This window comes from Jaculus jaculus, chromosome 1 (genome assembly GCF_020740685.1).
Source record: "Jaculus jaculus isolate mJacJac1 chromosome 1, mJacJac1.mat.Y.cur, whole genome shotgun sequence".
Classification (NCBI taxonomy): domain Eukaryota; kingdom Metazoa; phylum Chordata; class Mammalia; order Rodentia; family Dipodidae; genus Jaculus; species Jaculus jaculus.
The window spans coordinates 241,240,455-241,266,047 of NC_059102.1; the positions used below are offsets into that span (position 1 = coordinate 241,240,455).

Genomic DNA, 25,593 nt, shown 5'->3' on the forward strand with positions numbered 1-25,593 from the left:
GGTGTTGCTCTCCCTTCTCCAAGAGTGACTTCCTGGGTTGGTCTTGCCCATGGGTAGAGTATCCACCCGTAAGCTCCTGCGCAGAGCCTGAGCTTTGGAGGGCTGGTTGGAGGGAGGCTGCCATCTCTGACATCCCCGATGAGGGCGGTGATGATGATGCTAACGGTGACAGCGGCCAGGTTACTTGATCATTTACTACACACAGCGTATTACCACAGAGAGAGGTGACCCGTCCCAGGTAACAAATCAGGCCAACGTGAAACCAAAGTCCCACTGACCCCTGGCTGAAGACATAGACGGAAAGGCAGACAGAGAGACGAGGGCTGGACTTTAGAGCCCGGGATGACACACTCGGCATGACCTTGTGTCCCTTCAGAGCGGCAATGCGCAACAGCCTTGCACCTCCCGTGGCCTCTGAACCACCCCTGGGCCCCCGACGGATCAGGTACAGTGGCGGTGTCCAGCCCCCTCCCTTCCTCAACCCCAAAGCCTCAGTCCTCTATCCCACAGGCACCCTGGAGAGCACCAAACCCCTGCTGTGTCCAGGCGTTGTGCTTCCTTAGCCCCTTGGCCATCTTCTGCCGCCTAGGCAGCCCCATCGCTTAGCTTTCCTAATCTTTACAGCAGAAGGGGGACCCTGCATGGTGAGAAGGGGAGCAATGAGCCCTCAACCCCCAATCCTGGGCCTCTACCTGGGCTCAGCTCAGTCCACCCCCTCACACCTCCCTTTTGCTGATCTGCCTGACCATCTCATTCCCTGTCTCTTTCTCTGTGGCCCTTAACCTTGTCTATCCTCTGTCAGTTTCTTTGTCTCCCCCAGGTCTGTCTGTGTGCGTTGCCTTAGGCATGAAATGTATCAGTGTCGTGTTTGTCCCTCTCCTCTATCTCAGTGTCATCATCATAGCCTCTCCCTCCTGCCCAGCAAACTCTGCCTAAATCTGGGGTGCAGGCAGCTGTCCCTTGGGTACAGTGGCAGAGGGTGGGGATGTGGATCTCGTCCCCTGCAGGCTGGCACACTGCGGCTTCCGGGCCAAGCACATAGAGAAGCTCTGCAAGGCGCTGGGAGCCGGCTGCCTCCTTAGCTCGGGGCACCTGGAGTGAGTGTCTGCCTACACCAGGAAGGCAGTGGGGCGGGGGCTCCTTGGTGGTGGGGGGCAGGGGTTTGCTTTGAAGATTTCCTTCCTGAGCTCTTTCCCAGATGACGGGGAGAATCTTGCAAAGGCCTAAGAAATGTGACTTTCTCCCCACACACATGGCCCCACAGTCCTCTGTGTCCACTCTTGACTCCCAAGAGACCACAAATGTAGGGGAAGAGTCTGGGGTGTTCCTGGCCGCCCTTTGTGAGATGTCCTGAGACCCGGCTGGGTCCTCTGCCCAGGAGCAGCAGGCAGGGAGACGAGTGGGGGACCTGCGCTGTCACCAAACCTCCACTGTCATCCTCCACGAACCTCCCTCTCCTTCCCTTCCAGCCTGTCAGACAACGCTCTCAGCGATGAAGGGCTGGCCCTGCTGGCTCAGTGGCTCCCAGGCCTGGGACCCCTGCAATCCTTAAAGTAAGCAGTCAGTCCCATGGGAACTCTGGGGTTGCCCTCAGCGGGATGGAGGCTTTCTGGGTCCCCTTGCCCCACCACCCCCCTCACATGGTAAAGATAGAATCAGAAAATGCGCCGGGCGTGGTGGCACATGCCTTTACGGGAGGCAGAGATAGGAAGATCACCATGAGTTCGAAGCCACCCTGAGACTACGTAGTGAATTCCAGGTCAGCATGAGCTAGAGTGAGACTCTACCTCAAAAAACAAAACAAAACAAACAACAACAAAAAAAAAAAACAACCAGGTGTGGTGGCGCACGCCTTTAATCCCAGCACTCGGGAGGCAGAAGTAGGAGGATCGCCGTGAGTTCGAGGCCACCCTGAGACTCCATAGTGAATTCCAGGTCAGCCTGGGCTAGAGTGAGACCTTACCTCGAAAAACCAAAAAAAAAAAAAAAAAAAAAAGAAAGAAAAAGAAAGAAAGAAAAAACAAAAGCAACAGAAATGCATATGAACTCCTTGCCTCCAGTCCCTACGTGGGCAAGTGCACAATCAAGGCAGAGGCCCTGGCACTGTATTCATCCTGGCTAGACTAACCACGCAGACTCAACATGTCAGTTATATATATATATATATATATATATATATATATATATATATATATATATATACACACACACATTTGCAGAGAGGGAGAAAGAAAGAGCGAGAGAATGGGTACACCAGGGCCTCTAGCCACCACAGATGAACTCCGGATGCATGGGTCACTTTGTGCGTCTGGCTTTATGTGGGTCCTGGGGAAATCAAACCCAGATGGTTAGGCTCTGCCGTCTTGTCTTGCCAGTCCGGTACGTCAGCTTTTGTCCCGGGGCTTCGCCTCTGAAAGCCATCCTCTTGTCTCTTCACACCTGGGGCAGGGCAGGGCCGGCGCTGATAGCGAGAGGGGAGTGGGGAGCCCTGCGGGAAGCATGATTAGAGCCTGAGGAAGCATTAGGTGATGAGTGGCTGCTGGCCGCCATTCTGGTCCCTGTACAGAAAGGAGCCGTTGGACGGGCCTGGGGCTGTGTAGACAGGGAGGATTTACACTGCAGAGGACACCAGGGAGGACAAATGTCCTGAGGGCAGCACAAGTATCCTGAGGACTGGTAGAAAGAAGAGAGGGGTCTGGTGTTGTTGGATGTAGACCCTGGCAGCAGGCAGGGTGCCCCCCCCCACCACTTTGCCTGCAGCAAACCCAAGTTCCTAGACCCTAAAAGGTCCTAGGTATTCATGACTCCCACAGTTCAAGTGTTCTTGGGCAAAACTAAGAGGAACCCGCGCGAGTGGCCGAGGTGCTAGGTACCTGGTTGTCTCTGATAACTGATAATATGTACCGTGTGGCCTTACCTCTCTGAGGCCCGTTCTATCAGTAAACACTTAAACTGTAGGTGTGGCCGTTGCTTGTGGTTGTAACCTCTGGAATGGGTGTTATGTCCTGAGAACCCTTCCTGACTGAGAGGCATATCTGGGGGAGGCTGGCCAGGAAAGGAGGTAGCCTCTGATCCTGGGCAGAAAATGAGCTTAATCTTTGTAGGCATATTCCCAGGTGGTCTTCTTAACACTGTGAATGCCTGGGTGTCAGGGTGCCTATGAGGGTCATATGCATCCTACTAGGATCCCCGTTCCTGAGTGCTGGGACACTAAATGGCAAATAAGAAGCCCATGGGCTGGAGAAGATGGCTCAGTAAGTAAAGCACTTACTGGGCAGGCATGGGGATTTGAATTCAGGTCTCCAGTACCCATGTCAATGCTGGGCAGGTGTGGCAGCGTACCTGTGGGCCCACTGTGTCGGCAGGGATGGGAATACCAGGGCAAGCTGGCTACCTCATCTAGCCGAATCTGGGCCAAGCTACCTAGTTAGATTAGCTGAGTCAGGGAGCTCTGGGCTTAAAGCAAGGGACCTTGTCTCAATTAAAAAAAAAAAAAAAAGATACAGTCAGGCTGGAGAGATGGTTTAGTGGTTAACGCATTTGCCTGCAAGACCAAAGGACCCAGGTTCATTTTCCCAGTACCCATGTAAGCCAGATGCACAAGGGGACGCATGTGTCTGGAGTTTGTTTGCAGTGGCTAGAGGCCTTGGCATGCCCATTCTCTCTTTCTCTCTCAAATAAAAAAAAATAATAATAATAACTATTTTAAAAAATATTTTAAAAAGATAAAGAGTCATGGAGGAAAACACTCAGTGTCAACACACATATGCACATGCAAAGAATAAAAGGGCTATGCTGGAGAGTTGGCTTAGCAGTTAAGGCGCCTGCCTGCGAAGCCTAAGGACCCAGGTTTGATTCTCCAGGTCCCACATAAGCCAGGTGCACGTAGTGCTGCATGCGTCTGAGAGCTCATTGGCAGTGGCTAGCATGGTGTACTATCTGTATCTATCAAATAAATAATAAATAAAATATTTAAAAATAAATAAATAAAATGAGAGATGGCTCATCAGTTAAGGCGTTTTCCTGCAAAGCCTAACAACACAAGTTCGATTCCCTAGTACACATGTAAGCCAGATGCACAAGGTGGCATATGCATCTGCATTTTGTTTGCAGCAGCTGGAAGCCCTGGTGCACCCATTCTTTCTATTTGTCTCTTCCTCTCTCTCTCTCTCTCTCTCTCTCTCTCTCTCTGCCTCTCTCTCCCTCTCTCAAATAAAATAAAATTTAAAAAAATAAAAGAAAAGAAGCTCCATAATAGGTGGGCAGACACTTTGAGAAAATGGACAGTTTTGTCCTTGCTTTGTACTAGAGATTTTATTTTTACCTTGATCTTGGTCTAATCCCTTCCTATCACATGAGAAGCAGAGCTCAGCTTGGGCTAAAACGTCCTGCTTAGATTCCTCCCATAGTAAGAGAAGGCTTAGGTTCCAGTCTGAGCTCTGTCAACAATGTGGCTTGTCACCTCAGGTGAGCCATAGCCTCTCTCTGGCCCCCATCTCCCTAGTTGTGCAGAGAAATTGGAGGGGTACTCTAGGGTATCCTGGGACTTAGTAGGGGTCTGTCACCCACCATCAGAGACTCCCCCCACATACACACACCCTGCGCTCTGACAAAAAGAATGCATGTTTGAATCGAGGGTGGCCTCTGCCAATGTCACCCCTGTGATCTCCAGCCTCAGCAAGAATGGCTTGACCTTGAATGCTGTGTTCACTTTGGCCCAGTCTATGTCTGCCCTGAAGTGGCTTTTCCACCTGGACATCAGGTGAGTGGCCTCCCCACTCCTTATCCACTCCTGCTGGGGCCCCTCCTCTGTCAGGTCACCATGTGTTGTACAGTGAAAACATGCTAGGAGTCTACCACGTGAGTGAATGAGTGAGTGAGTGAAGAATATGACCCCAGAAACATTGAAATTATCTAAATTCCCTGTGGGACAAAGACTCCCTCACGCTTCATATTGTCCTTAGACACATAAATAAGCTGGGAGCTAGAGCTTGGGGAGCTTTCCTAATCATAAGATATAGAACTTATGAGGCTTGGAGGAAGACACAAGCCAGCCCCTGGGGCCTTGAGCTCTTAGATACAGGGCCTCTGTAGCTTTAGGGGAACTCTGCTCCCTTCATTCTTCCCTGAGAAGCCCCAAGAGCAAGTACCATGGCAGGTGGATCAAATGTGGCTACTTCCCAGCTTTGAGCAGACCTGGGTGCCTCATTGTCCTTATCTGCAAAATAGGGCTCCAAAGCCTACCTTCTCTCCTGACTTCCTCTTGCAAGGTTGCTTAGATAAAGGTCCTGGATAAATGTGGCGGTTGATTGATCCGCGATTGTTAGTAGATTAACCAAGAAGGCAGGCCACTCTCTGGTCCCAGGCTCTAGGCAGGGGACCATTTGCCTCATCTGTCAGCTGTCTCCCCTTGTTCTCAGCTTGGAGAGTGAGCTTGTCCTCCTTCGAGGAGAAAAGGCAAGCAGGTAAGGAGAAGAGCTGGGGGGGGGGGGGCAGGTGAATTCCCTTGTAGCTCTGTCCTCTCTCCACATTTCCTGCAGTGACCCATGCCCACATACTTGGTGACCACTGAGCCTGAGAGTGACCCTCAAAAGCTGTGTCACTTATGTTGCCACTGCACTCAGTAGTCAGAATGCAGCTGCCTCTGTCTGCCAGGGGAGCGCCAAGCTGAGGGCGGGCAGGACAGAGCAAAGCCAGGCTAACGCCATTGAAAAAAACTGAGATTATCACAGCACTTCGCAGATACCCACTGCTGCCCCCTCGTGGCAACAGGCATCCTGGCCTCACCCGAGGAGGCTTAAAGACAGGCTCTCTGGGTTACTTACTGTGTCAGGGGAAAGCATGGCTATATGAGATGGGTCCCAGGTCCTGTACTTTGGGGATACCCTCTGGGGTGTTGAAGTCCAAAGAATATCGTGGTACTACCAAGTTAGTGGTCATGGGAGGGGCTCCATCCTCCTCCTCTCACCTTGTCAAGGGCTGTCTACCTAGACAGGTGTGAGCAGCTGGCTTTCCTCGCTTGGATTCCCTGCTCCAAGCCTCAGTTTCCCCGTCTGTACAGTGAGAGATTGGACTAGCATCTCATCTCAAGGACTTGTCTTCCGGGTGTGGGGTCCCAGGCAGATGGCTTAAACCTGCCTTTCACCATGCTTTTCCAACTTTAAGGTGTGTATTGGAAGGAGGATGTTGGCCAGAGTTCCCAATTGACATCCAGTTCTCAGGGTTCGGACAGCTCTGCACCCCCAGGAGCTTCCGGTACTGTCTCCCACTTCCTGTTTGGGAAATCACTGTGATGAGATCAGGGGTCAGGAAGTGGGCAGAGCCTAGGAGTTAGAGCTATAGAATGGGGGAAAAAGAAGAGAGCTAGTGAATGGAAAAGAAAGAGACATGGTGTGAAGGCCAGTGCTGAGGCCTGCTGGGCCCTTGGGTCCACTCAGCAGGCCAGGAGTCTGAAATGATCCATAGATGACTCCACATCTCTGAAGCATACAGGGAGGCCCAGCCACGCCCTGCTTGACCTTGCCATCTGCTTTTAGGACTCCCATTTCCAGAAAGGAATTCACCATGCTCCCCAGCCCTAGGACCATTTCTATAAGAAATGCTGAGTACAGAGAGAATGGCAGACTGCTTGTGCTGGAGGCCAGCCTGGGAGTTAGAAGGTCTCTCAATTCTGCTACAATGGACTGTGAGACCCTGAACATCTTCCTGGGAGATATTCCTCAGCTGGCCCCAGCAGAGTGATCCAGAAAGGAATGAGCCATGCCCTAGGCAAGAGGGGCATCATGGGCAAAAGCCAGGAGGAGGGAAAGCTTGGCCCCTGGGAACCATTTCAGAGGGGCTGCCGCCCAGAGCCAGAGGATGGGTGCAGTGAGGAGCGGCATTCACTTTGGCTGAAGGGGAGTAGGGAGCTATGGAGGATTTGAAGCATGGAGAGGCCTTGTTAAAGTTGTAGTGTTAAAAGATGAGACGCTTGGGCTAGAGCGATGGCTCAACAGTTAAGTGCACTTCCTGCGCAAGCATGAGGAGGGCCTGAGACTGCCCAAGCTCGAATCTCCAGAACCCATGTAAAGAGCTGGGCATGGCCATGCATGCCTCTATCCCCAGTCCCGTAGAGAAGCAGAGACTGGGGAATCCACTGGAGCTCATGAAAAATTGACAAGCTCTGAGATCAGTAAGAGACTCTGGCTCAAATGAGAACAGGCAAAAGAATAGTAGAGCTCAAACCCCAGAGTTCTGCTCTGGCTGCCACAGGCGAGTGCAGGAGGTGCCACAAGGGCACATACGAATGCACACACACAAGCAAAAAGAGGTGCGGGTTTGTGAGAGGCAAGAGTGGCAGCTGAAGGGTGGCTATGTGTTAAGTGAGGGTGTTGGCCTAGGCTCAGAGAAGAGCAGTGGGCAGCACTAGGAGGGTCAGATGAGATAGCTGGGTGCTTGTAGGTATTTAATGTGGCTGTCAGAGTAGTGGGATTGGAGGGGACCCCAGAGAAGACTAGAGAGGGCACTGGGCCCTGCCAGGGGCAGGATGGGAGAGAAGTCCAGGGCCTGCAGCTCTTGATTGGATGATTCTCAGGCTCAACACAGGCCTGAGTGCTCTCTGATCTCCCCCTCTGCCCCTTCTCAGTCTGCAGGAGTGTCAGCTAGAGCCCTCGAGCCTTGCCCGCCTCTGTGCCGCTCTGGAGGACTGCCCAGGGCCGCTGAAAGTCCAGTAAGTGACTCAAATCCCCGAGGGCACAATGTGGGTGGCTGCACAGAAACCTGAGAGGGAGCTTCCTGGGTGGAGGTAATGTGTCTTTCTCAGTCAGGCCTTTCCCACCAGACTCTGCTCTGGGACCTGTGGGGGGGGGGTTGACCAGCTCCAAGGAGCTCTGGCCTCGGGTCTGCATTGCACATATCAGGCTAGATATGCACCTTCCCACTCACTCCCCACAGGTCCCCCACGCAAGTCTCCCCTGGGGCTGCAGCTCCTGGCTTCTGAAACCCTGCCCCGTGCCCTGACTCACACCTCGCCCACCCCAGAACACCCAGGCCCTACCACCATAGACCAAAAGTCTTGGCTTAGTCACCTGCAGGCTGAGTGGCTTGGAGGTATATGGCCTTAAGTCCTTGGGCCTCAAGGACTTAAGGACCTGCAGAATGACAGTCAGCCTTTCCTTTGGATGTCATTGCTGTGAATTTATACAATAAAGCCTTCAAGTAAAGAGCTTGAAGCCAAAGCTTCATTTCAACAGCTCTTTTCTCCCATTAAATCAGTATTGTCCTTTGCACCTGGCAGCCTCTGGCAAATTCCACTTTTACCTGCTGATTGAGTAGCTCTTAGCAAAGATGAGTGAGACCAGAAGTATTACAGATTTTGGATTTCTTCAGATTTGGGAAGGTTTTCATATGCATAATGAGATGTCTTGGGGACAGGACCCAGATCTAAGTACACAATTCATTTCTGGTTCATATATACATTACACTCATAGCCTGAAAGTAATGTTGTACAGCATTTTTAATTGTGTCTGCACTTTGCCTGCGGCCTGTCACAGGAGTGAAATTTTTCCACTTGCAACATGATACCAGTTCGGATTTTGAGTTTTCACATTCTGGATGCACAGTCTGTGTTTGCGGTCCCAGTTACGCTTACATCACACCTGGGTACTTTTTCTTTGTTTGCTACAGTCTTGTGTCCTGCTTTCTCACTCCATCTCAAGTGCCCTTCCAACAAGATAGCCCATGTCCCCCACCCCAATATGAGCTTCCTACACCATTCCCTATGCTCAACCACACACGGGGGTGAGGAGTGCATTGCTTGACAGAGGCAGGATCTGGCCGTGTGCGATTTCCCTGCATCTAGCTTTTGTCCCCGAACAGTGTGACTTTCCCTGGAGATCAAGCCATAGAGATGTAGTTCATCTTTTAAAATATTATAGCCAGGTGCGGTGGCACATGCCTTTAATCCCAGTGTTCAGATGGCAGAGATAGGAGGATCGCCATGAGTTTGAGGCCACCCTGAAAATACATAGTAAATTCTAGGTGAACGTGGGCTAAAGTGAGACCCTACCTAAAATAAAGGGGTAGCGGACTGGAGAGATGGAGAGATGGCTTAGCAGTTAAGCGCTTGCCTGTGAAGCTTAAGGACCCTGGTTCGAGGCTCAATTCCCCAGGACCCACATAAGCACAAGGGGGAGCATGCATCTAGAGTTTGTTTGCAGTGGCTGGAGGCCCTGGCACACCCATTCTCTATCTATCTGCCTCTTCCTCTTGCTGTCTGTCTGTTGCTTTCAAATAAATAAAAATATACAAAAAATTATTTATCTTAAGAGACAGAGAATGGGCACCCCAGGGCCTTTAGCCACTGCAAACAAGTTTGCATCTGCCTTTTATGGGTCCTAAGGAATCGAACCTGGGTCCTTTGGCTTTGCAGGCAAGTGCCTTAACTGCAAAACCATTTCTCCAGCCCTGGTGAATTGTTTTTTCAAGGTAGGGTCTCATTCTAGCTCAAGCTGACCTAGAATTCACTATGTAGTCTCAGGGTGGCCTTGAACTCATGGTGATCCTCCTACCTCTGCCTCCCAAGTACTGGGATTAAAGGTTTGTGGCACCACACCCGTCCCCTAATTTATTTTTTTTAACAAGGTGCTTCAGAGCAGTTTTAGCCTCAGTTACAAACTGCATTACCTTCATGTATCTGGCACACTGAAGGAACCACCTGTAGAAGTGACTGTTAGCTTCAGGATTTGGTGGAACTTAGCCAGCCTTTCCACTGACATCTTTCTTCCCCTATTATGAATACAATTCAGCTCCTGTCCTTTTTAAAAAATATTTATTTATTTGAGAAAGGGAAAGAGGCAGAGAGAGAGAGAGAGAATGGGCATGCCAGCGCCTCCAGCCACTGCAAATGAACCCCAGATGCGTGCATCACCTGTTCATCTGGCTTATGTGGGTTCTGGAGAATCACACCTGAGTCCTTAGGCTTTGTAGGCAAGCACCTTAATGGATAAGCCATCGCTTTGTAAGCCATCTCCTGGTTGAGTTTGGCTAGCAGTTTTTCCTTGTTTGTTTCACAGCTCATTTAAGCTAGGGGCCTGGGTTTAACTGTGTCATCTCCCCACTGTGAGGCTTCTTTGTAGTTTATACAGCTTTTAAAAAGACATGTTGTTGTTGTTGTTGTTGTTGTTGTTGTTGTTGTTGTTGTTTCGAGGTAGGATCTCACTGTAGCTCAGGCTGACCTGGAATTCACTCTGTAGTCTCAGGGGGGCCTCATACTCACAGCCATCCTCCTACCTCTGCCTCCCAAGTACTGGGATTAAAGGCATTGTTCTGAAGACTTTTAAGAATATATAAAGATAGAGAATGGAATTTCAAAGGGGAAAGTGGAGGGGGGGAGGGTATTACCATGGGATATTTTTTATAATAATGGAAAATGTTAATAAAAATTGAGAAATAAATAAATAAAATGAACAACAAAAAAAGAATATATAAAAATGGAGAGTATAAATGACTCTTGGGTACCTCCTCTCCCTTAGGAGTTATCACCTCATGAACCCAACACACACGCACACACACGCATGCGCGTACACACACACACACACACACACAGCTAAGTGCAGTGGTACATGCCTGTGACCCTAGTGATCAGAAGCTGAGGCAGGAAGAGCAGGAGTTCAAGGACAGATGGGGTTACATAGCTAGTTCAAGACCAGCCAGGACTACACAGCAAGACCCTATCTCAAAAAATAAAAGAGGGGCTGGAGAAATGGCTTAGTGATTAAGGTGCTTGCCTGCAAAGCCAAAGGACCCAGGTTCAATCCCCAGGACCCATGTAAGCCAGATGCACAAAGGGGTGCATGCATCTGGAGTTTGTTTGCAGCAGCTGGAGACTCTGGTGCACCCATTCTCTCTCTCTCTTTCTCTCTCTCTGTCTCTTCCTCTTTCTCTCTCACTCACTCACTCCCTGCCTATTGGTCTCTCCTCTCAAATACATAAATAAAAATATTTTTTAAAAATAAAAAACACCAAAAATATGTACACACACATGCACATATACACATACATATACATGCTGCCACATAAACACATGGACGCCCATGTACATACTCACTAAATTATTTTAAAGCATTTTTAAGATGCCTTATAATTTCATTTGTGTACAAAGCTATAAGTACTTTTTATTTATTTTCAAATATTTATTTATTTAAGAGAGAGAAAGAAAGAAGCAGACAAAGAGAGTGAGTATGGGTGAGCCAAGGCCTCTTGCCACTGAAAATGAACTCCAGTTGCATGCAACACTTTGTGCATCTGGCTTTACATGGGCACTGGGGTATCGAACCCAGGCTGTTAGGCTTTGCAAGCAAGCACCTTTAACTGCTTAAGCCATCTCTCCAGCCCCTTTTTAAAATTTTTGACACAACCACAAAACTATTGTCAGACTTCAAATATTAACAATAATCCCTTAGAATAATCAAATATGCCATCTATATTCAAGGGCACTGCTTCTGAGATGTGTTTACAGGAGCATTTCTGTATCAATGCCTTTGAATCCTGGCCCTCCACAGCAAGGGTGCTGCATTTTATGGGCAGCCAGGCTGTGCTGTACTTCTTATTTCAGAGCAGCAAGGCTGCCCAAAACATCTCTGCTTTATTTACCTGTTAAACACCCACTCTATGGTAGGCCCTGGGGGTGCAGGTTAACTAGGCACTGTTTTCTTGGCCCTGGCTTCATGTGATAAACTCCAGGCAGAGCTGCGGGGGAGAGTCTAAGCATAGAGGGGTCTCAGCCTCCCCTTCCTCAGCTGTAATTGGGATATGAACTGGAGAGTGCTTTATCAGTTGATGCCCCTACAGAATCCTTATTGCCAACACTCATGGGCATACTCAATGCCAGCGAAGATCAACCACCACAGGTCCATATTGTTTCTGTACCTACTGGGTCGTGTGTCCATTGCTTTAAAGACGGTGTGGGTAAATCTTGCCTGTACCAGGCAGAGACCAATTGCTGTGGACTTGGGGTGTAAAGAAGCCCACACAAGGAGGTGCTGTGGGAAAAGCACCCGTAAGGGAAGGCCCCAGCTCTGACTGGGAGCAGGCCAGGCAGGTGGGAAGACAGCGCAGAGCTGTGCTGAGCTTTGTTGCAGGAGCCACCGCGGGCTGCAGCTGCAGAGCCACTGCTCCTCCCACGGGCCTCCTTACATTGATCCTGGGCTCCTGCCTGCTTCTTGCAGCCAACCAGAGAATGCAGCAAGAGTGGAGGCCAGACAGCTGCAGGGGCAAAGCGAAAGGGACGGAAAAAGAGATAGCAGAGGAGGGAAGGCAGGAAGAGAACACAGCCCAAAGGGTTCTGGGAACAGGAAGTGGTTCCAGTGCCCCCCCCCCAGGAGGTTTCATGTGCCTCCCACACCTCTCAGAGCAAAAGGCCCAAGTGTGGACATCTGGCATTTCTCCTGCATGCCCTGGGCTCTGACAAGTGATAAGCTGTTTAGCAGGTTCCTATGGGACACAGATACCACATCTCTCTAGTGACAACCTGTGGCTTCGTCACGACTCAGGGCACAAACAGTTCATGGCCCTCCCTCCCCTCAGTCCTGCCAGCCTGTGTAGTCTGGGGGAGTCTACTACAGCCTCTAGGAGGTTCCCAAGGCTTGGTAGCCTGCTGTTGCAAGCTCAGAGAAATCCTGCAGGAATGGAAACTGGTTTCATACAGATCACTGTTTTCCAAACTCCCTTGTCCTACCCCTGGAGACACTGGCCATGCCCTACCTCCAGAAGGCCCTGGCTATGAAGACTTGCTTCCAACTTTTCTAGACGGTTCCCCCACCTCATTCAGGTCCTCTGCTTCACAGATTGTCCTGTAAGACCCTGAGCGACGAGGGCCTGGAGACCCTGCTGCGAAGCTTGCCCCGCCTGCCCCAGCTGAGCCTGCTGCAGTAAGACTGGAGGGCCGCTGCCCCCGGGCATGGTGGAGCTGTCCTCCTCTGCCCTCCTCCTTCCTTCACGTAGCCTTAGCATTTCATCTGGCACAACTGGGGACCCAGATCTGCTTCTAACTTCCCCTTAATTCTTTGTCAACAACAGGATGAGTTATTTGTCTTCTCTGAGTCTGAGATTTCTCTTCTGACGAATGGGGTTCATAACCCCAAACCATCCTCAGGATTGAGAACCAAATAGGCCAGAAGCCAGCTCAAAAGCACTTGAAAGATGAAAGATATGTGGCCAATAGACAGCCATGCTTCTCTAGCCACAGAAAGGTCACCTGCCCCTCCAAAGGACCTGTGCAGATGTAGGTTATGCATACATCTCACACTGTTTCTTTGAAGGTCACCCTCTGACTCCATCAAAGGGGAAGAATTTAAGCAGCATCCGTCAAAATACTTAAAGCTCTGTTTTCTAATTTCAGTGCAGACTGGTTAGAATTTAAAAAGGATTTACTTTAAATATTCTTCTAGCTGGGGTGGGGAAAGCAGCCACAGCTGAGGTGGAAAAATACAACAGGAAATTAAATCACAGCATTCATAACAACACCAAGGAGCACCAAGTGTGAGCTCTTAGGATGCCGAAGACTGCTTGTATGGCCTCCTGGGACTTGCTTCTCATCAGCCCTTCGAGAAGGGAGGGATGGAGAGAGGGGTGTAAGGAGGAGACCTGAGGTGAGCAAGTACAGAACAGCTACATAACCCAAGCAGATCTCACCCTGTCCAGAGAGAATGGGTCAAAGGACCCCTTTAGCCATAGACAGCGCGGTAGGTGAGAGAACTCACATCAGGAAGGGCCTTTTCTTTGCCTACATCACTGTACCAGTTACCCTCTCGTGGCCGGGACAAACACCTGACCAGAAGCAGCTGACGGGAGGAAAAGGTTTATCCCAGGCTTCTAGTTTCAAGGGAATGTTTCATCATGGTGGATGAAGTATGGCAGAGGAGAGGCTGGGCATCACGTCTTGCCATAGCAGCAAGAGTGAGCAAGCTGGGCTGATGAACTTTGGTGATGTCCTCCCCAGTGCCGCACTTCCTGCAGCCCCGCTCCTTCTCCCACAGGCTCCACCAGCTGGGGATTGAGTATGAGGCCTAACCACAAAGGCACAGGGCTGTGGGGCACTTGACATCCACACTGCTGTAGTCACAGAGCACCAGCCCTAATTCTGCATCTGTCTTTGAAACGAGCTGGACAGCAGGGCTCTTGCCCAGGCTTCAGCTTTGTTTTACTCACGCCTCACTGTTGGTGCGCCTGCTGTGGGCCAGGCTGTCTAGGGTGTTACTGACTTGACAGAGAAAGAAAATGACTAGCCCCTTCTTGGTGCTGGTGAAGAGAACTGAACCAAGAGCAGAGCGAACTTGAGATGAAGGTAGCCACCTGGGTGGGTAGAGAGGAACAGGCCTGAAACCCAAGGCGTTGGAAAAGCTGAGGCAGGAGGCTCTCATGTTCAAGGTTAGCCTGGGCTATAGAGCAAGACCCTGTCTCATCAAAAGCAAACAATAAAAGACGAATGTAGCCAACAATGTAATATTTTTCCCCAGGTGGCAAGTGGCTAGAAAGGTGACATAGATAATGGAGATATAATCAGGAGACATCTGAGGGGAGACCCCAAGTACACTTTGAAGAACGAGCGGGAGCTGGCCTTGGGGAGGGCTGGGAACTGCATTCCAGGCAGGGGGCACAACATGTATCTGGCCCTGAGGCAAGACTGAGCTTGGTAGGTTCTGGGAACAACCAAGGAGACCAAGGAGACCAGCGGCTGGCAGGGAGAGGCTAGGAGAGGAGTTGGAAGGACATGGCCACAGCTGGTCACACAGTGTCTGGGAGCCAGGGAGAGGTTTGAGTTTTCATTTCTGGAATTTAACAATCAACCAAATGATTTGGATTTTCAAAAGTTCATCTTAAGAAAATAAATAAATAAAGTTCATCTTGACTGCTACATAGAAAAGAGAGAGAGAGAGAGGCAGAGGCTATGTGGCCAGGGTAAGATGATGAACAGTTCTGGGAGGATCAGAGGTAGAGCTAACAAGACAAGCTGATGGAGGGCTTAAAAGACCCAAGGGCACCTTGCAGGCAAGATGAATGAATCCTCCTTATGTTCTCTAAGACAGCGGTTTGCAACTGAGGTACTCTTGCCCCTCCGGGTGTTGCTGGGATCTTGCTTTGAGACTCCTTTCAGCTCCCCAGTCCTTATACTCTTATAAGAATTCAGAGGAGATGCTCAGAACATGGTGGAGGGCCAGGTCAGGTTCATCACAGAGAGCAGTGAGACACAAGGGTGAGAGTGGACAGTGGACAAAGGGACCACTGTGCCAACCTATATAGTAGCTGTCTCTAGACCAGACTTTCCCTGCCCAGGTGACCAACAGGCCCAGTGGATGAACTATCAAGGGAGGGTGCAATAGTGGTCCTTGTTTTTGATGGGAAAGGTTCCAGCAACACAAGTCATCTCGTGACCTTCCCGACAATTCAGAACCTCCCACCTCCACCCAGGGCCAGAGATGTGATTTGGATCCCATTCTTTGGGCCAGTTACCAGAGTCCTGCAATTGGGTTCCTGGCTCAATAAGCTGTGATTCAGAGAGAGGGGCTCCATCCCCACGACTGTCAAGCCTGACTGGTCACCCAGCAGCAAGTCACTGAGCCATGTGGTTGCTGTGATTGGATGGGGGTGGCTATGACTGGCTCCGAATGCAGAGTTTAGGACACTACTAACATCTTGCAGAATGCAGGACTAAGCCCCACACATACACACACACAAACGTCAATGGCCCCAAATCGCAATAGTGACCCCAAGGATCTGAAAGGTCCCACTCTGCCAGCAAGGGCTCTCCTTTCAAATCTGGGCTAGTGGCTACACACCATAGCAGTAATGATAATAAGGAGAAGCAGGGATTCGATGCCAGGCAGGATGTGGTGGAACCCTCACCCACAGGAGGGGAAGGAATGTCATGGGTATTTTTCCAGACAAGGAGACCAAGGCTCAAAGAAAGGGAGCGATACCAAGCACCAGGTCACGTAGCCTGTAGGATAAAACTGGGACTCAGACTCCAGTGGACTTGCTCAGCCTCCCTTCTTCCTCTTGAGTCCCTATTGTCCTCTTCCGCTTCATGCAGCTGTCACCCATGTCATCCACCTCTTCCTCTGGCCTAGCCAGGTTTCTTGGCCAACGTTCCCTCTTAGCTTTGCTCTTTACTTCTCAGGCTGAGCCACACGGACCTGTCCCTGAGAAGCCCTCTACTGCTGGCCGACATCTTTGGCCTGTGCCCACGGATTCGGAAGGTGGATCTCAGGTGGGCATTGTATTGGGCCACACGGAAATGGTATTAGTGGGTGAGGTCTGGAGGATCGGTGGGTTTGAGGGGTTGGCAGCACCAAGCCACACGCTGGGCTTGTAAAGGAGCAGCGCGTGCCCTCCCCTGCACACGCACCCGCTAGCACCCCACGGCCAAGACCAAGGCCAAGAGAGGCTGAGCCTTTGGTGTCCGCTCTGCTGCAGTTCCCTGCATCACGTGGCCCTGCACTTTGGATCCAGCAAGGAGCAGAACGGAGTGTGCTGTGGGTAAGTCTTCCCCTCTACACACCCATTCCCGACAGCCAGTGGAATCAGGTGACAGATAGGCCCGACTCCTGGGAAGCAAGAGCAGAGTGCAGGATACAAGCTTCTGCATCACGCAGGAACAGGGGTCCAGAGAGGGTTGACTCGCAGTTCACATGCATCTAACTAGACCAGGGCCTAGGGCCCAGCCTGCAGAAAGGGCCTCCCAACTTTCCCAGTAGCTCTCGAGTCCCAGTGCTACCAGGGCCTGGTGCCTTGCGCCAGCAGCTTACCCTCTGACACCCCCAGCTTCTATAGCTGTAGAAGGCAGAGCAATGGCAGGGTTGGACAAAGCAACATGTAAGGCCCAGAGCATGCGCAGACAAGGGACGTTCCTCCCCTACAGACTCGTGACAGTGCTCAGCTGACAACAGCTCTGGAGTCGGGACAGTGAGGGAAGAGGGTGGCCTTTGAGGGATATAGCTGCAGAGGTAGCTACATTCTGGTGAGCTCCCTGGGAGCCCCTTTGAGGCGTTACCTTCCTCTGCTGGCTGTGGAATAAGTCAGTGAATGGCTAACATTGCTAGGCACTGACAGTGAGGTCACACGGCAAGGAGAAAAGACACTGGGCAGAGCTCAACCAGCTGAGTGCTCCAAGCCCAGAAGCACCCACTTTGTCTGTACAGCGTTCAATAGTAAGCAACAGGAGCACACACGCAGTGCATGCTTGTGATCCCAGCACTCAGGAGGCTGAGGCAAGAGAAGCCTAAATTCAGAACAAGTCCGGGCTACGTAGAGAAACTCTGTTTTAAGAAAGAGAGAGGGTGAGTTTAAGGACAATATGAAGAGTGTGATGGAGAATTTAAGACTCTAGAGAAGGAGATGATTCAGTGGCTAAAGACTCTTGCTAGAAAAGCTTACCAGCCCAGGTTCAGTTCCCAAGCCACCCACGTGAAATTGGAAGCAAAAAATGGCCCAAGGGTCTGGCATTCATTTGCAGTGGCAAGAGGACATATACACATAATATAATAAGACACGTAAATAATAAAATGTTTTTAAAAGAATCAGAAAAATTAAAGCAATCATGGTGATTTTGTTTTGTTTTTCAAGGTAGGGTCTCATTCTAGCTCAGGCGGAGCTGGAATTCACTATGTAGTCTCAGGGTGGCCTTGAACTCACAGCAGTCCTCCTATTTTTGCCTCCTGAGTGCTGGGATTAAAGGCGTGCGCCACCACGCCTGGCTAAATTTTTTAGCTAGTAATTTTAGCAACTTTTGATTTTTAGGATTTAAATTTTTTTAAGTTAAAAAATTTCTGGCTTTCCATTTATCTTGTTGTGCAGTCTCGCTGTAAGCATTGCATAGTCGGCCTTATTATCACTTTACATCCCAGCCCTTGGTAAAAGTAGCTGTCACCCTTATTCTACCTCCCCTCCCCTCAGTCCCCAGGTCTAAGTTTTCTCCTTGGAGTGGGGACGGGGTGAGCTATAGCCCTTGGACTTGAGTCACCATCACCCAGAAGACCTTGGCCTAGAGTCTCTGACTCCATGGGTTTGGTGGGACCCCAAGATTCAGTTCCCAAGTAATGCTGACATGGTTGGTTGGGGACCACATTTTAAGAACCACTCCTGCCCAGAGAAGGATGTGGGGCTCCAAGTGGGACCAGCCTCATAGCACAGGAACCATGCATGATGGGTAATTCCAGAGGTGGAGTGGGGACCATCTGGAACTCAGGTGGCGCCTGGGAAAAGCCAGGATTGAGAGCCTCGTGTCCCCTGTTTGTTCTTGCAGGTTCACGGGCTGCAGCCTTCGCCAGGAGCACATGAAGCCATTGTGTCACATGCTGAGCCAGTGTGAAGCCCTCAGGCAGCTGGAGTAAGCTGAGAAGGAGGAGGGGAAAGGAGTGTGCACATGGGTGGGGCTGGAGGGTGTGAATCCCTGAGGGTGTGAATCCCTGTAAGCTTGCACTTATATGTGATGTCAAAAGGACCGCACAGGACACTCAGTCACTCCTTAAGACCTTCTTCACTGTGTTCTTATTTCTGTCCTGCACCCACTGTGGCTAGTTTCTTTTCTCATCTCTATGACCAAATATCTGACAAAAACAACTTAGAAATTTAGAAGGAAGGAGGAAAGGAGGGAAGAAAGGAGGGGGAAGAGGAGGGGAAGAAGGGAGGAGGTAGGGAGGAAGGAAGGAAAGGGAGGGAGAGAAGGGTTTATCTTGGCTTATGAGGTTTGTTTATTTGTTTAGTTAGAGTGGTTTTAGTTTTTTGAGATATGACCCCATGTAGTCCAGGCTGACCTCCAACTCCATATGTGGCCGAGGATGATCTTGAACTCCTGATCCTTCCACATCCACCTCTTAAACCCTGGGATTACAGGCTTGGGCTACTATCCCAGCCTCATGCTGGCCCACTACATTCAGCCTTTGCAGATTTTCAAATGTGGGGCCTGGAGCACCACTTAAGACCTTGTCCAGCATCACACAACTAGTGCAATGCAGTCTTTGTTCACAGTTGATGGAGTCAGCCCAGGACTATTGGGAGAGAAAGTAACCGTCTACAAAAATAAATGTATAGCCACACAGTTCAAATTTCTTTTGTGGCCAGGTGAGGTGTTACACACCTAACCTCGGTTCAAGGATTGCTATGGCAAGCCAACCCAGGCTACATAGAAAGGTCAAGGTCAGCACATAGCAAGACCCTGTATCAAAACACACATTTCATTTGTGATGTGGCTGAGAAGAGCATCACGGCTGGTGAAAAGCGCGTGGTTTGTTTGTTTTGTTTTTCAAGGTAGGGCCTCAGGGTGGCCTCAAACTCATGGCGATCCTCCTACCTCTTCCTTCTGAGTGCTGGGATTAAAGGCATGCACCACCATGCCTGGCATGTGTTTTTTTTTAAATATTTATTTACTTATATTGAGGCCAGGGGGAGAAAGAATGGGCACACCAGGGCCTTCAGCCACTGTAAACAAGTTCCAGATATATGTGCCACCTCGTGCAACTGGCTTACATGGGTACTGGAGAATCGAACCTGGGTCGTTAGGCTTCACAGGCAACTGCCTTAACTGCTAAGCCATCTCTCCAGTCCCCAAAAGCATGTGTTTTAAGAAAGGATGAATGAGCAACATGTCTCCAGGATTTTCTGCTTTTCATTGTAAAGGGGATTTTTTTTTTAATTTTAAAGGTCATTTTATTAGTTGGCTTTGTGAGACAAAGTGATTTTTACGTGAAGCTTCTCAGGAAAAGGCCAAATAAACGAATGTCAAATGGGTCAGAGAGATAGGAAGAAAGTCAGATGCTCAGGGTACCATGATTACATTTCTGAAGGTGCAGCTGAGACCCAGGAAGGGAATAGGACATGGCATTCGGATACAGCTTCTAGCAGTTTCTGATGTCACACTCCCAAATTAAAGGAAGAAATCTGTGAGATACACGTGTCTGCCAAATGTTTTTTCCCTTTCCTGAGTTTATTCCTGTTCGGAAATTATGGCTTCCAACTGGCATCAACCACGGGCAGGGAAAAGCTGGCTAGTTTTCCTGTAACTCCTGCAAGTCTGCAGGGGAGACCCCAGCCCAGGGCATCACCAGATATTAACAGAGAAAACGAGAGCTGGCTTACTGTGGTGCTGGTGAGGGGAAGGCGTAGGGGTGGCGGGAGCTGTTGGCAATGCTCAAGGTGATGGAAATGATGGTTGGCGAAGGTGGGCGTGGTGGCTCAGAGTGGTGGTGGTGTGACTAGTGGCCAGGCAGCTAGTGACCATGGGGACTACGAGGAGCCGCCAGAGCGTGGGGAAGCAGAGTGACCACTCCCAACTACTCTTTTCCTCTTGTAGCCTCACAGACAACCTCTTGGGGGACGATGGGCTCAGATACATTTTGGAATACCTGCCGCAGCTGCCCATCGCCGGCTGGCTTGAGTAAGTGGAGGACAGTCCCAAGACAGCTGGGCAACTGCCTGCAGCAAGAACATGAGTTCTTTAGAGAGTGTCCCCAGGCCCATGAAAGCAAGGACCAATGAGGGCAAGGGGAGATCTGACCCCCTTCCTGGGCTTCCTCCTCCCTCATGCCCACCCTGGGCATATCCACGGCCAGACACTGAAGAGAGACTCTGGCTCATAGAAGGGTGGATCTGCCCCTCCGTGTCCCCTTCAGCCAAGCTGACCCCAAGGCAAGAAGTCGACATCTCATCCCTTCCAGCTGGTGTGGAACTGCAGCCACCTATTAATTGCATCCCTGACATCTCTTTGATCCTATCCATGGGACACAAATTTGTAAGATGTCCTGCAGCAGGAGGACACACACACATTCAGTCTGTCTCCCCAGTGACACCAGAGCCATGATTCAACCTGTTGCTAGGCAACTGAGCAGGATGCTCTGAGAATCCCTTACTTAGCCCAGGCTGGAGTGGCCAGCTTGGCCTCCGTAACCACAGGAGCCACAGGCATGGCAAGGCCAGGTCTTGAGAATGCAGGACCTGGGACCTTGCCACCTGGGTGAGGTAGTAGTAACCCTTTGGACTTCTCTCTGGGCCTCAGTGTCAGCATCTTAGACGATAAGCTGAAAAGGAGGCAAGGGGCAGGACAGAGCCCCCACCGAATCTCACTTCTCCCCTAGCCTCAGCCACAATCGCATCTCTCTGGAAGGGACCCTGCACCTGCTGGAGACCCTGCCTTTCTGCCCTCATATCCGGCAGGCCTTGGTGAAGTAAGCTGTTAACCACTGACTGATGGAGGGGATTGCAAGAGCCTTACACTACAGCCTTGTGTCTCTGTGACTGAGTCTCACTTCTGCGGGAGGGAATCAGGGGGTCCATGATGTGGGTGCTATGGGAATGGAGAGGGCCGGATGTGCCCATCCACGCAGAGTGGGTGAAGGGTTTCTGGGAGACAAAGACCCTTCCATCTCCCCTCATGCCGTGGGCCCAGCCTTCTGCTCTCTGCATCCCCCGGGGGCCCAGGATGCTGATGTCATGCCTCCCTGCTCTCCTCTCTCACAGCCTGGGTTTCAAGCAGCACTTCCGGATTCGCTTCTCCAAGCAGGATGAGGCTGGCATAACACTGAGGTAATCACAGGTTGGGTGTTGAGCAGGCCCATGACTCTCTCACTGGACCTGCTCTAGCTCGCTGCCTGAATTTGGTCCTCAGATCAGCCACGATGCTGCGTGTCTCACTTTAGGCAGGACCTTTGCATTGTACTCGTTCCTCTTTCCTACATGCTGGCTATAAGTCTTGAGACTTCTGGAGGTCAAGGTTAAGATGCAGGAAGCCTAGCCCTGCCACTTTGCAGCTGTGTGAGGCTGAACAAGGTACTTGAGCTCGCTGGGTTTCTATTCTCTGAACAGCGGGGACCACAGTGCAGCCTGCCTGTAGGGGGAGTGTGAGCATTCAGTGAGTGCTGCGCTCAGCACCTGGAAAGGCCTGGCTCTCTGCAGCACCCGCAGTCCTGAGCTGGGTCTCCTTCTCCCAGCCCAGCCCCGCCATCCTTGCCTTGGACCACTTCCTCTGCATGGCTTATGACCTCCAAATAGTCCTCTATCTCCAGCCTGGCTTTCTCCCCCCGCCCACGCACACACGCTCACCCCACAGCACTGTCAGGAGCAGAACTGTGCACATCTGACTGTGTCGCTGTACATCCTGAGCCCTCCATGGCTTCTTCTTGTCCCCAAGATGCAACTGAAATTCCTTAGCCTAATGGCATCGCTCACAGCCAGACCCCGGTGCCACTTCCCATGCTCTTCTCCTCCTCCAACCTCACACACAACACCCACCAAACTACATACGACACAACACACACGTACATATAACATACACACAAAAATACATACACGATAATGTACTCACACACATCACATATGTACTTACTATATACACAAAATGCATACTACATAGTATATACATATGTACACACATGTGCATGCACATACAGGCTTCAGCCCTGAAGACTTTGCGCTCTCCCTCCCTCCCTCTCTCTCTCTCTTTCTCTCTGTCTTTCTCTGTCACACACACACACACATACACACACACTATGAAAATGCCCTGACTGATGAGCCTCTCTGCTCTGTTCACACTGGGTGGCATTCCCTCCTCTGCCCTTTCTGAGAGAAAATTCTCGGAGGAGGGCAGGGTCACAACTCACTCGCAGGCTCACCCTTCCCCCAGGACCCTGAACTAAAGCAGTAGCTGGTGGAGTCAGGCTGATTCAGCCCCAGCCAGTTCTGCCTCCCGAGAAAATAACTCAGCAGCTGCATGCACTGTGGTTAGTCAGTGGTCGCCCAAGCCATCAGCAGCTCCCCAAACACGATGCTGAGAGGACTAAATGAGATGCGCAGCTGGCAGGCACCCTGTGCCCTGGGGCTGGCACTGTGCCTGGCATGGAGTCAGGCTCCACAAGTCACTGACTTCCAATAGCTCTGTGGCTGTGGAGGGGTGGGAGACTTCACAAATAGTCAGAAAGCTCCCAAGGCACCTTCCGTAGGCCCTGGCCCAGGTCTGTACTCTTTGAGTGCTGGGAAGTCCTGAGAAGACTAGACAGGGAGGCAGTGGCCCATGGCCCCTCCAGGCCCCTGTTCTTACCTTCTGCCCTCAGGCTGAGCGAGTGCAGCTTCGAGCCCGAGCACCTGCCCAGACTGGCCGCTGGCCTGAGCCAAGCCCAGCAGCTGATGGAGCTCTCGTGAGTGATGGGCACAGACCCTGGGGATGCTGAGGAGTAGGGTGTATGCTAGAGCCATGCTACTGACTGACCTCTGTCCCCAGGCTGACGCAGTGCCACTTGGACCTGCAGCAGCTGACAGTCCTCTTGAGCCTCGTGAGACGGCAGACGGGGCTGCTTGGCCTCAGGTATCTCCTGGGCTGGGATAGGGTAGGGAGGGTGAGGGAGGAGGGCCCAGAATCATGGCCTGGTCATTTTCTGCTCCCTACCCTTCGGTCCCAGGACCACTCCTCAGGCACACAGGAAAGTTGTCCTTGAAGAGGAGGAAGCCATGCTTTGGGGTTTAATGAAACAAACAGAGCTGGGGGTATAGTTCAGTGATAGAGAAATTGCCTAGCATTCATGCAGCCTGAGTTCAATCCTCACCAGTGCAAAAGAAACAATATCTAATAATTAAAAAAGGCCAGATGTGGTGGCACACACCTATCATCCCAGCACTCAGGAGGCAGAGGTAGGAGGATCACTGTAAATTTGAGACCAGCGTGACATTACATAGTGAATTCTTGGTGAGTCTGGGCTAGAGTGAGACCCTACTTCGAAAAAAAAATAATAACAACAAAAAAAAATCACACTGGGCATGATGGCACATGCCTCTAATCTCAGCATTCTGGAGGCTGAGGTAAGAGGATTGCTGTGAGTTTGAGGCCAGCCTGAGACTACATAATGAATTCCGGGTCAGCATCGAAAAACCAAAAATAAATAAATAAATGAGCTGGAGAGATGGCTTAGTGGTTAAGCGCTTGCCTGCGAAGCCTAAAGACCCCTGTTCGAGGCTCAATTCCCCACGACCCATGTAAGCCAGACGCTGTAGCAGGAACGTCGGTCATCCCAGCAAGCCTAAAGCGTGAAGGGAGGCAGACACTAGGCTCCCTGAGGATGCTCCTGGGCCATCTAGAGAAACTCTGTTTCAGAGAGACAGAAAGCGAGGACTGACACCTGAACTCGTCCTCTGACCTCCACACATGCGCCATGATAAGCATATGCTCACAGACATTTTGCATGCATGCGCATACACACACATACCTCGGGTGTCAGGCTTTATTCTTCTGCCCATTCTTTGGTGAGCTGGAATCTCTTGCTGATCCCAGAGCTTGCCTTTTTTTTTTTTTTTTTTTCTTGTTTTTGTGATCTCTTCTTCACTTTGGGACTGGTTTTATAGACATGTGTGAACATGCCTAGCTGTTTCGGTGGGATCAAACTCAATAGGTCTCTCGGGCCTCTTCAGGTCCTCAAGGTTGCACAGGAAGTGCTCTTAACCTCTGAGCCATCTCTCCAGCCTTCATACTGTTTCTGGCTAAAGTATTTTAACTTACAGATCTCACAAAATATCACTCCTAAATATTCAACCATGAATCTCTTTAAAAATAAAGAAGTTTGCGGTTGATTATAGGAACCCAGTGGCAATTCCCTATCTAACTAAAATTCCCACATGGCCTCTGAGTGAAACAGCCAGCTCTTGGTCCAAGCCTGCAAGGTTCTAAATTGTGTAGAGTGACAGCTCTGCCCTCTCTTAGTCTACAGCTGCATCTGCCCTCTGCAGGTATGTGTCTAGTCAGACGAGATCAGGCACATTCAGGGTGGGACAGGCCATAGATGTGTCTGGTCATTTCCTTGTGGTGCCGTGAGCTTGCTCCTCTAACCACTGACTTTGCTATATCAAGAAGATATAGGGCTGGGGAGATGGCTTAGCAGTTAAGGTGTTTGCCTGCAAAGCCAAAGGATCCCGGTTTGACTCTCCAGGACCCACGTAAACCAGATGCATAAGGGGGTGCATGTATCTGGAGTTCTTTTGCAGTGGCTGGAGGCCTTGGTGTGCCCATTCTGTCTCTCTCTTTCTCTATTTCAAATAAGTAAATAAATAAAATACATTTAAAAAAATTTAAAAAGAAGATATGACAAAGACTCCATGAGATGAGCTTATATGTCTATACTCCAACACCTGGTTTCAGGAGCAGCACTGTGCATGGCTGACTGTAGCCCACAACAAGGCGTCTAAGACTTGATTGTTCACCAAAGTCAGATTTCTTAAAATTATGGTAAATTGACTAAGTTTAGTGATCCCCAACTGTAACCCTTGTACTCAGGAAACAAGGGCAGCAAGATTACAAGTTCAGGGTCATCCTTGGCTCCATAGGGAGTTCAAGTTCAGCCTGGGCTACATGAGACTCTGTCTCAAAAACACAAAAAGGAGGGCTGCAGAGTTGGCTTAGCAGTTAAGGCACTTGCTCGCAAAGTCTAAGGATCCAGGTTCACTTCCCCAGTCCCCAGTCCCCAAGTAAGTCAGATGCATAAGATGGTGCATGTGTCTGGAGATTGTTTGCAGTGGCCAGAGGTCCTGGCATGTCTATTTTCTCTCTCTCTCTCTCTCTTTCTATCTGCATCTTTCTGTCTC

The 25,593-nt window shown here is 50.5% G+C and overlaps 1 protein-coding gene across 1 annotated transcript in view; it reads left to right on the forward strand.

The window, feature by feature from the left end:
• Nlrc5 (NLR family CARD domain containing 5) overlaps positions 1 to 25,593 on the forward strand; it is a 57,369-nt gene that overhangs the window by 17,345 nt on the left and 14,431 nt on the right. The window contains exons 15-29 of the mRNA XM_045142712.1: positions 377 to 445; positions 1,008 to 1,097; positions 1,470 to 1,553; positions 4,673 to 4,762; positions 5,421 to 5,465; positions 7,625 to 7,708; positions 12,825 to 12,908; positions 16,157 to 16,246; positions 16,453 to 16,515; positions 18,281 to 18,364; positions 20,327 to 20,410; positions 21,108 to 21,197; positions 21,490 to 21,555; positions 23,079 to 23,162; positions 23,246 to 23,329. Of these exons, the coding sequence (XP_044998647.1) occupies positions 377 to 445; positions 1,008 to 1,097; positions 1,470 to 1,553; positions 4,673 to 4,762; positions 5,421 to 5,465; positions 7,625 to 7,708; positions 12,825 to 12,908; positions 16,157 to 16,246; positions 16,453 to 16,515; positions 18,281 to 18,364; positions 20,327 to 20,410; positions 21,108 to 21,197; positions 21,490 to 21,555; positions 23,079 to 23,162; positions 23,246 to 23,329 (1,191 nt within the window). The remainder of the gene's footprint in view (positions 1 to 376; positions 446 to 1,007; positions 1,098 to 1,469; positions 1,554 to 4,672; positions 4,763 to 5,420; positions 5,466 to 7,624; positions 7,709 to 12,824; positions 12,909 to 16,156; positions 16,247 to 16,452; positions 16,516 to 18,280; positions 18,365 to 20,326; positions 20,411 to 21,107; positions 21,198 to 21,489; positions 21,556 to 23,078; positions 23,163 to 23,245; positions 23,330 to 25,593) is intronic.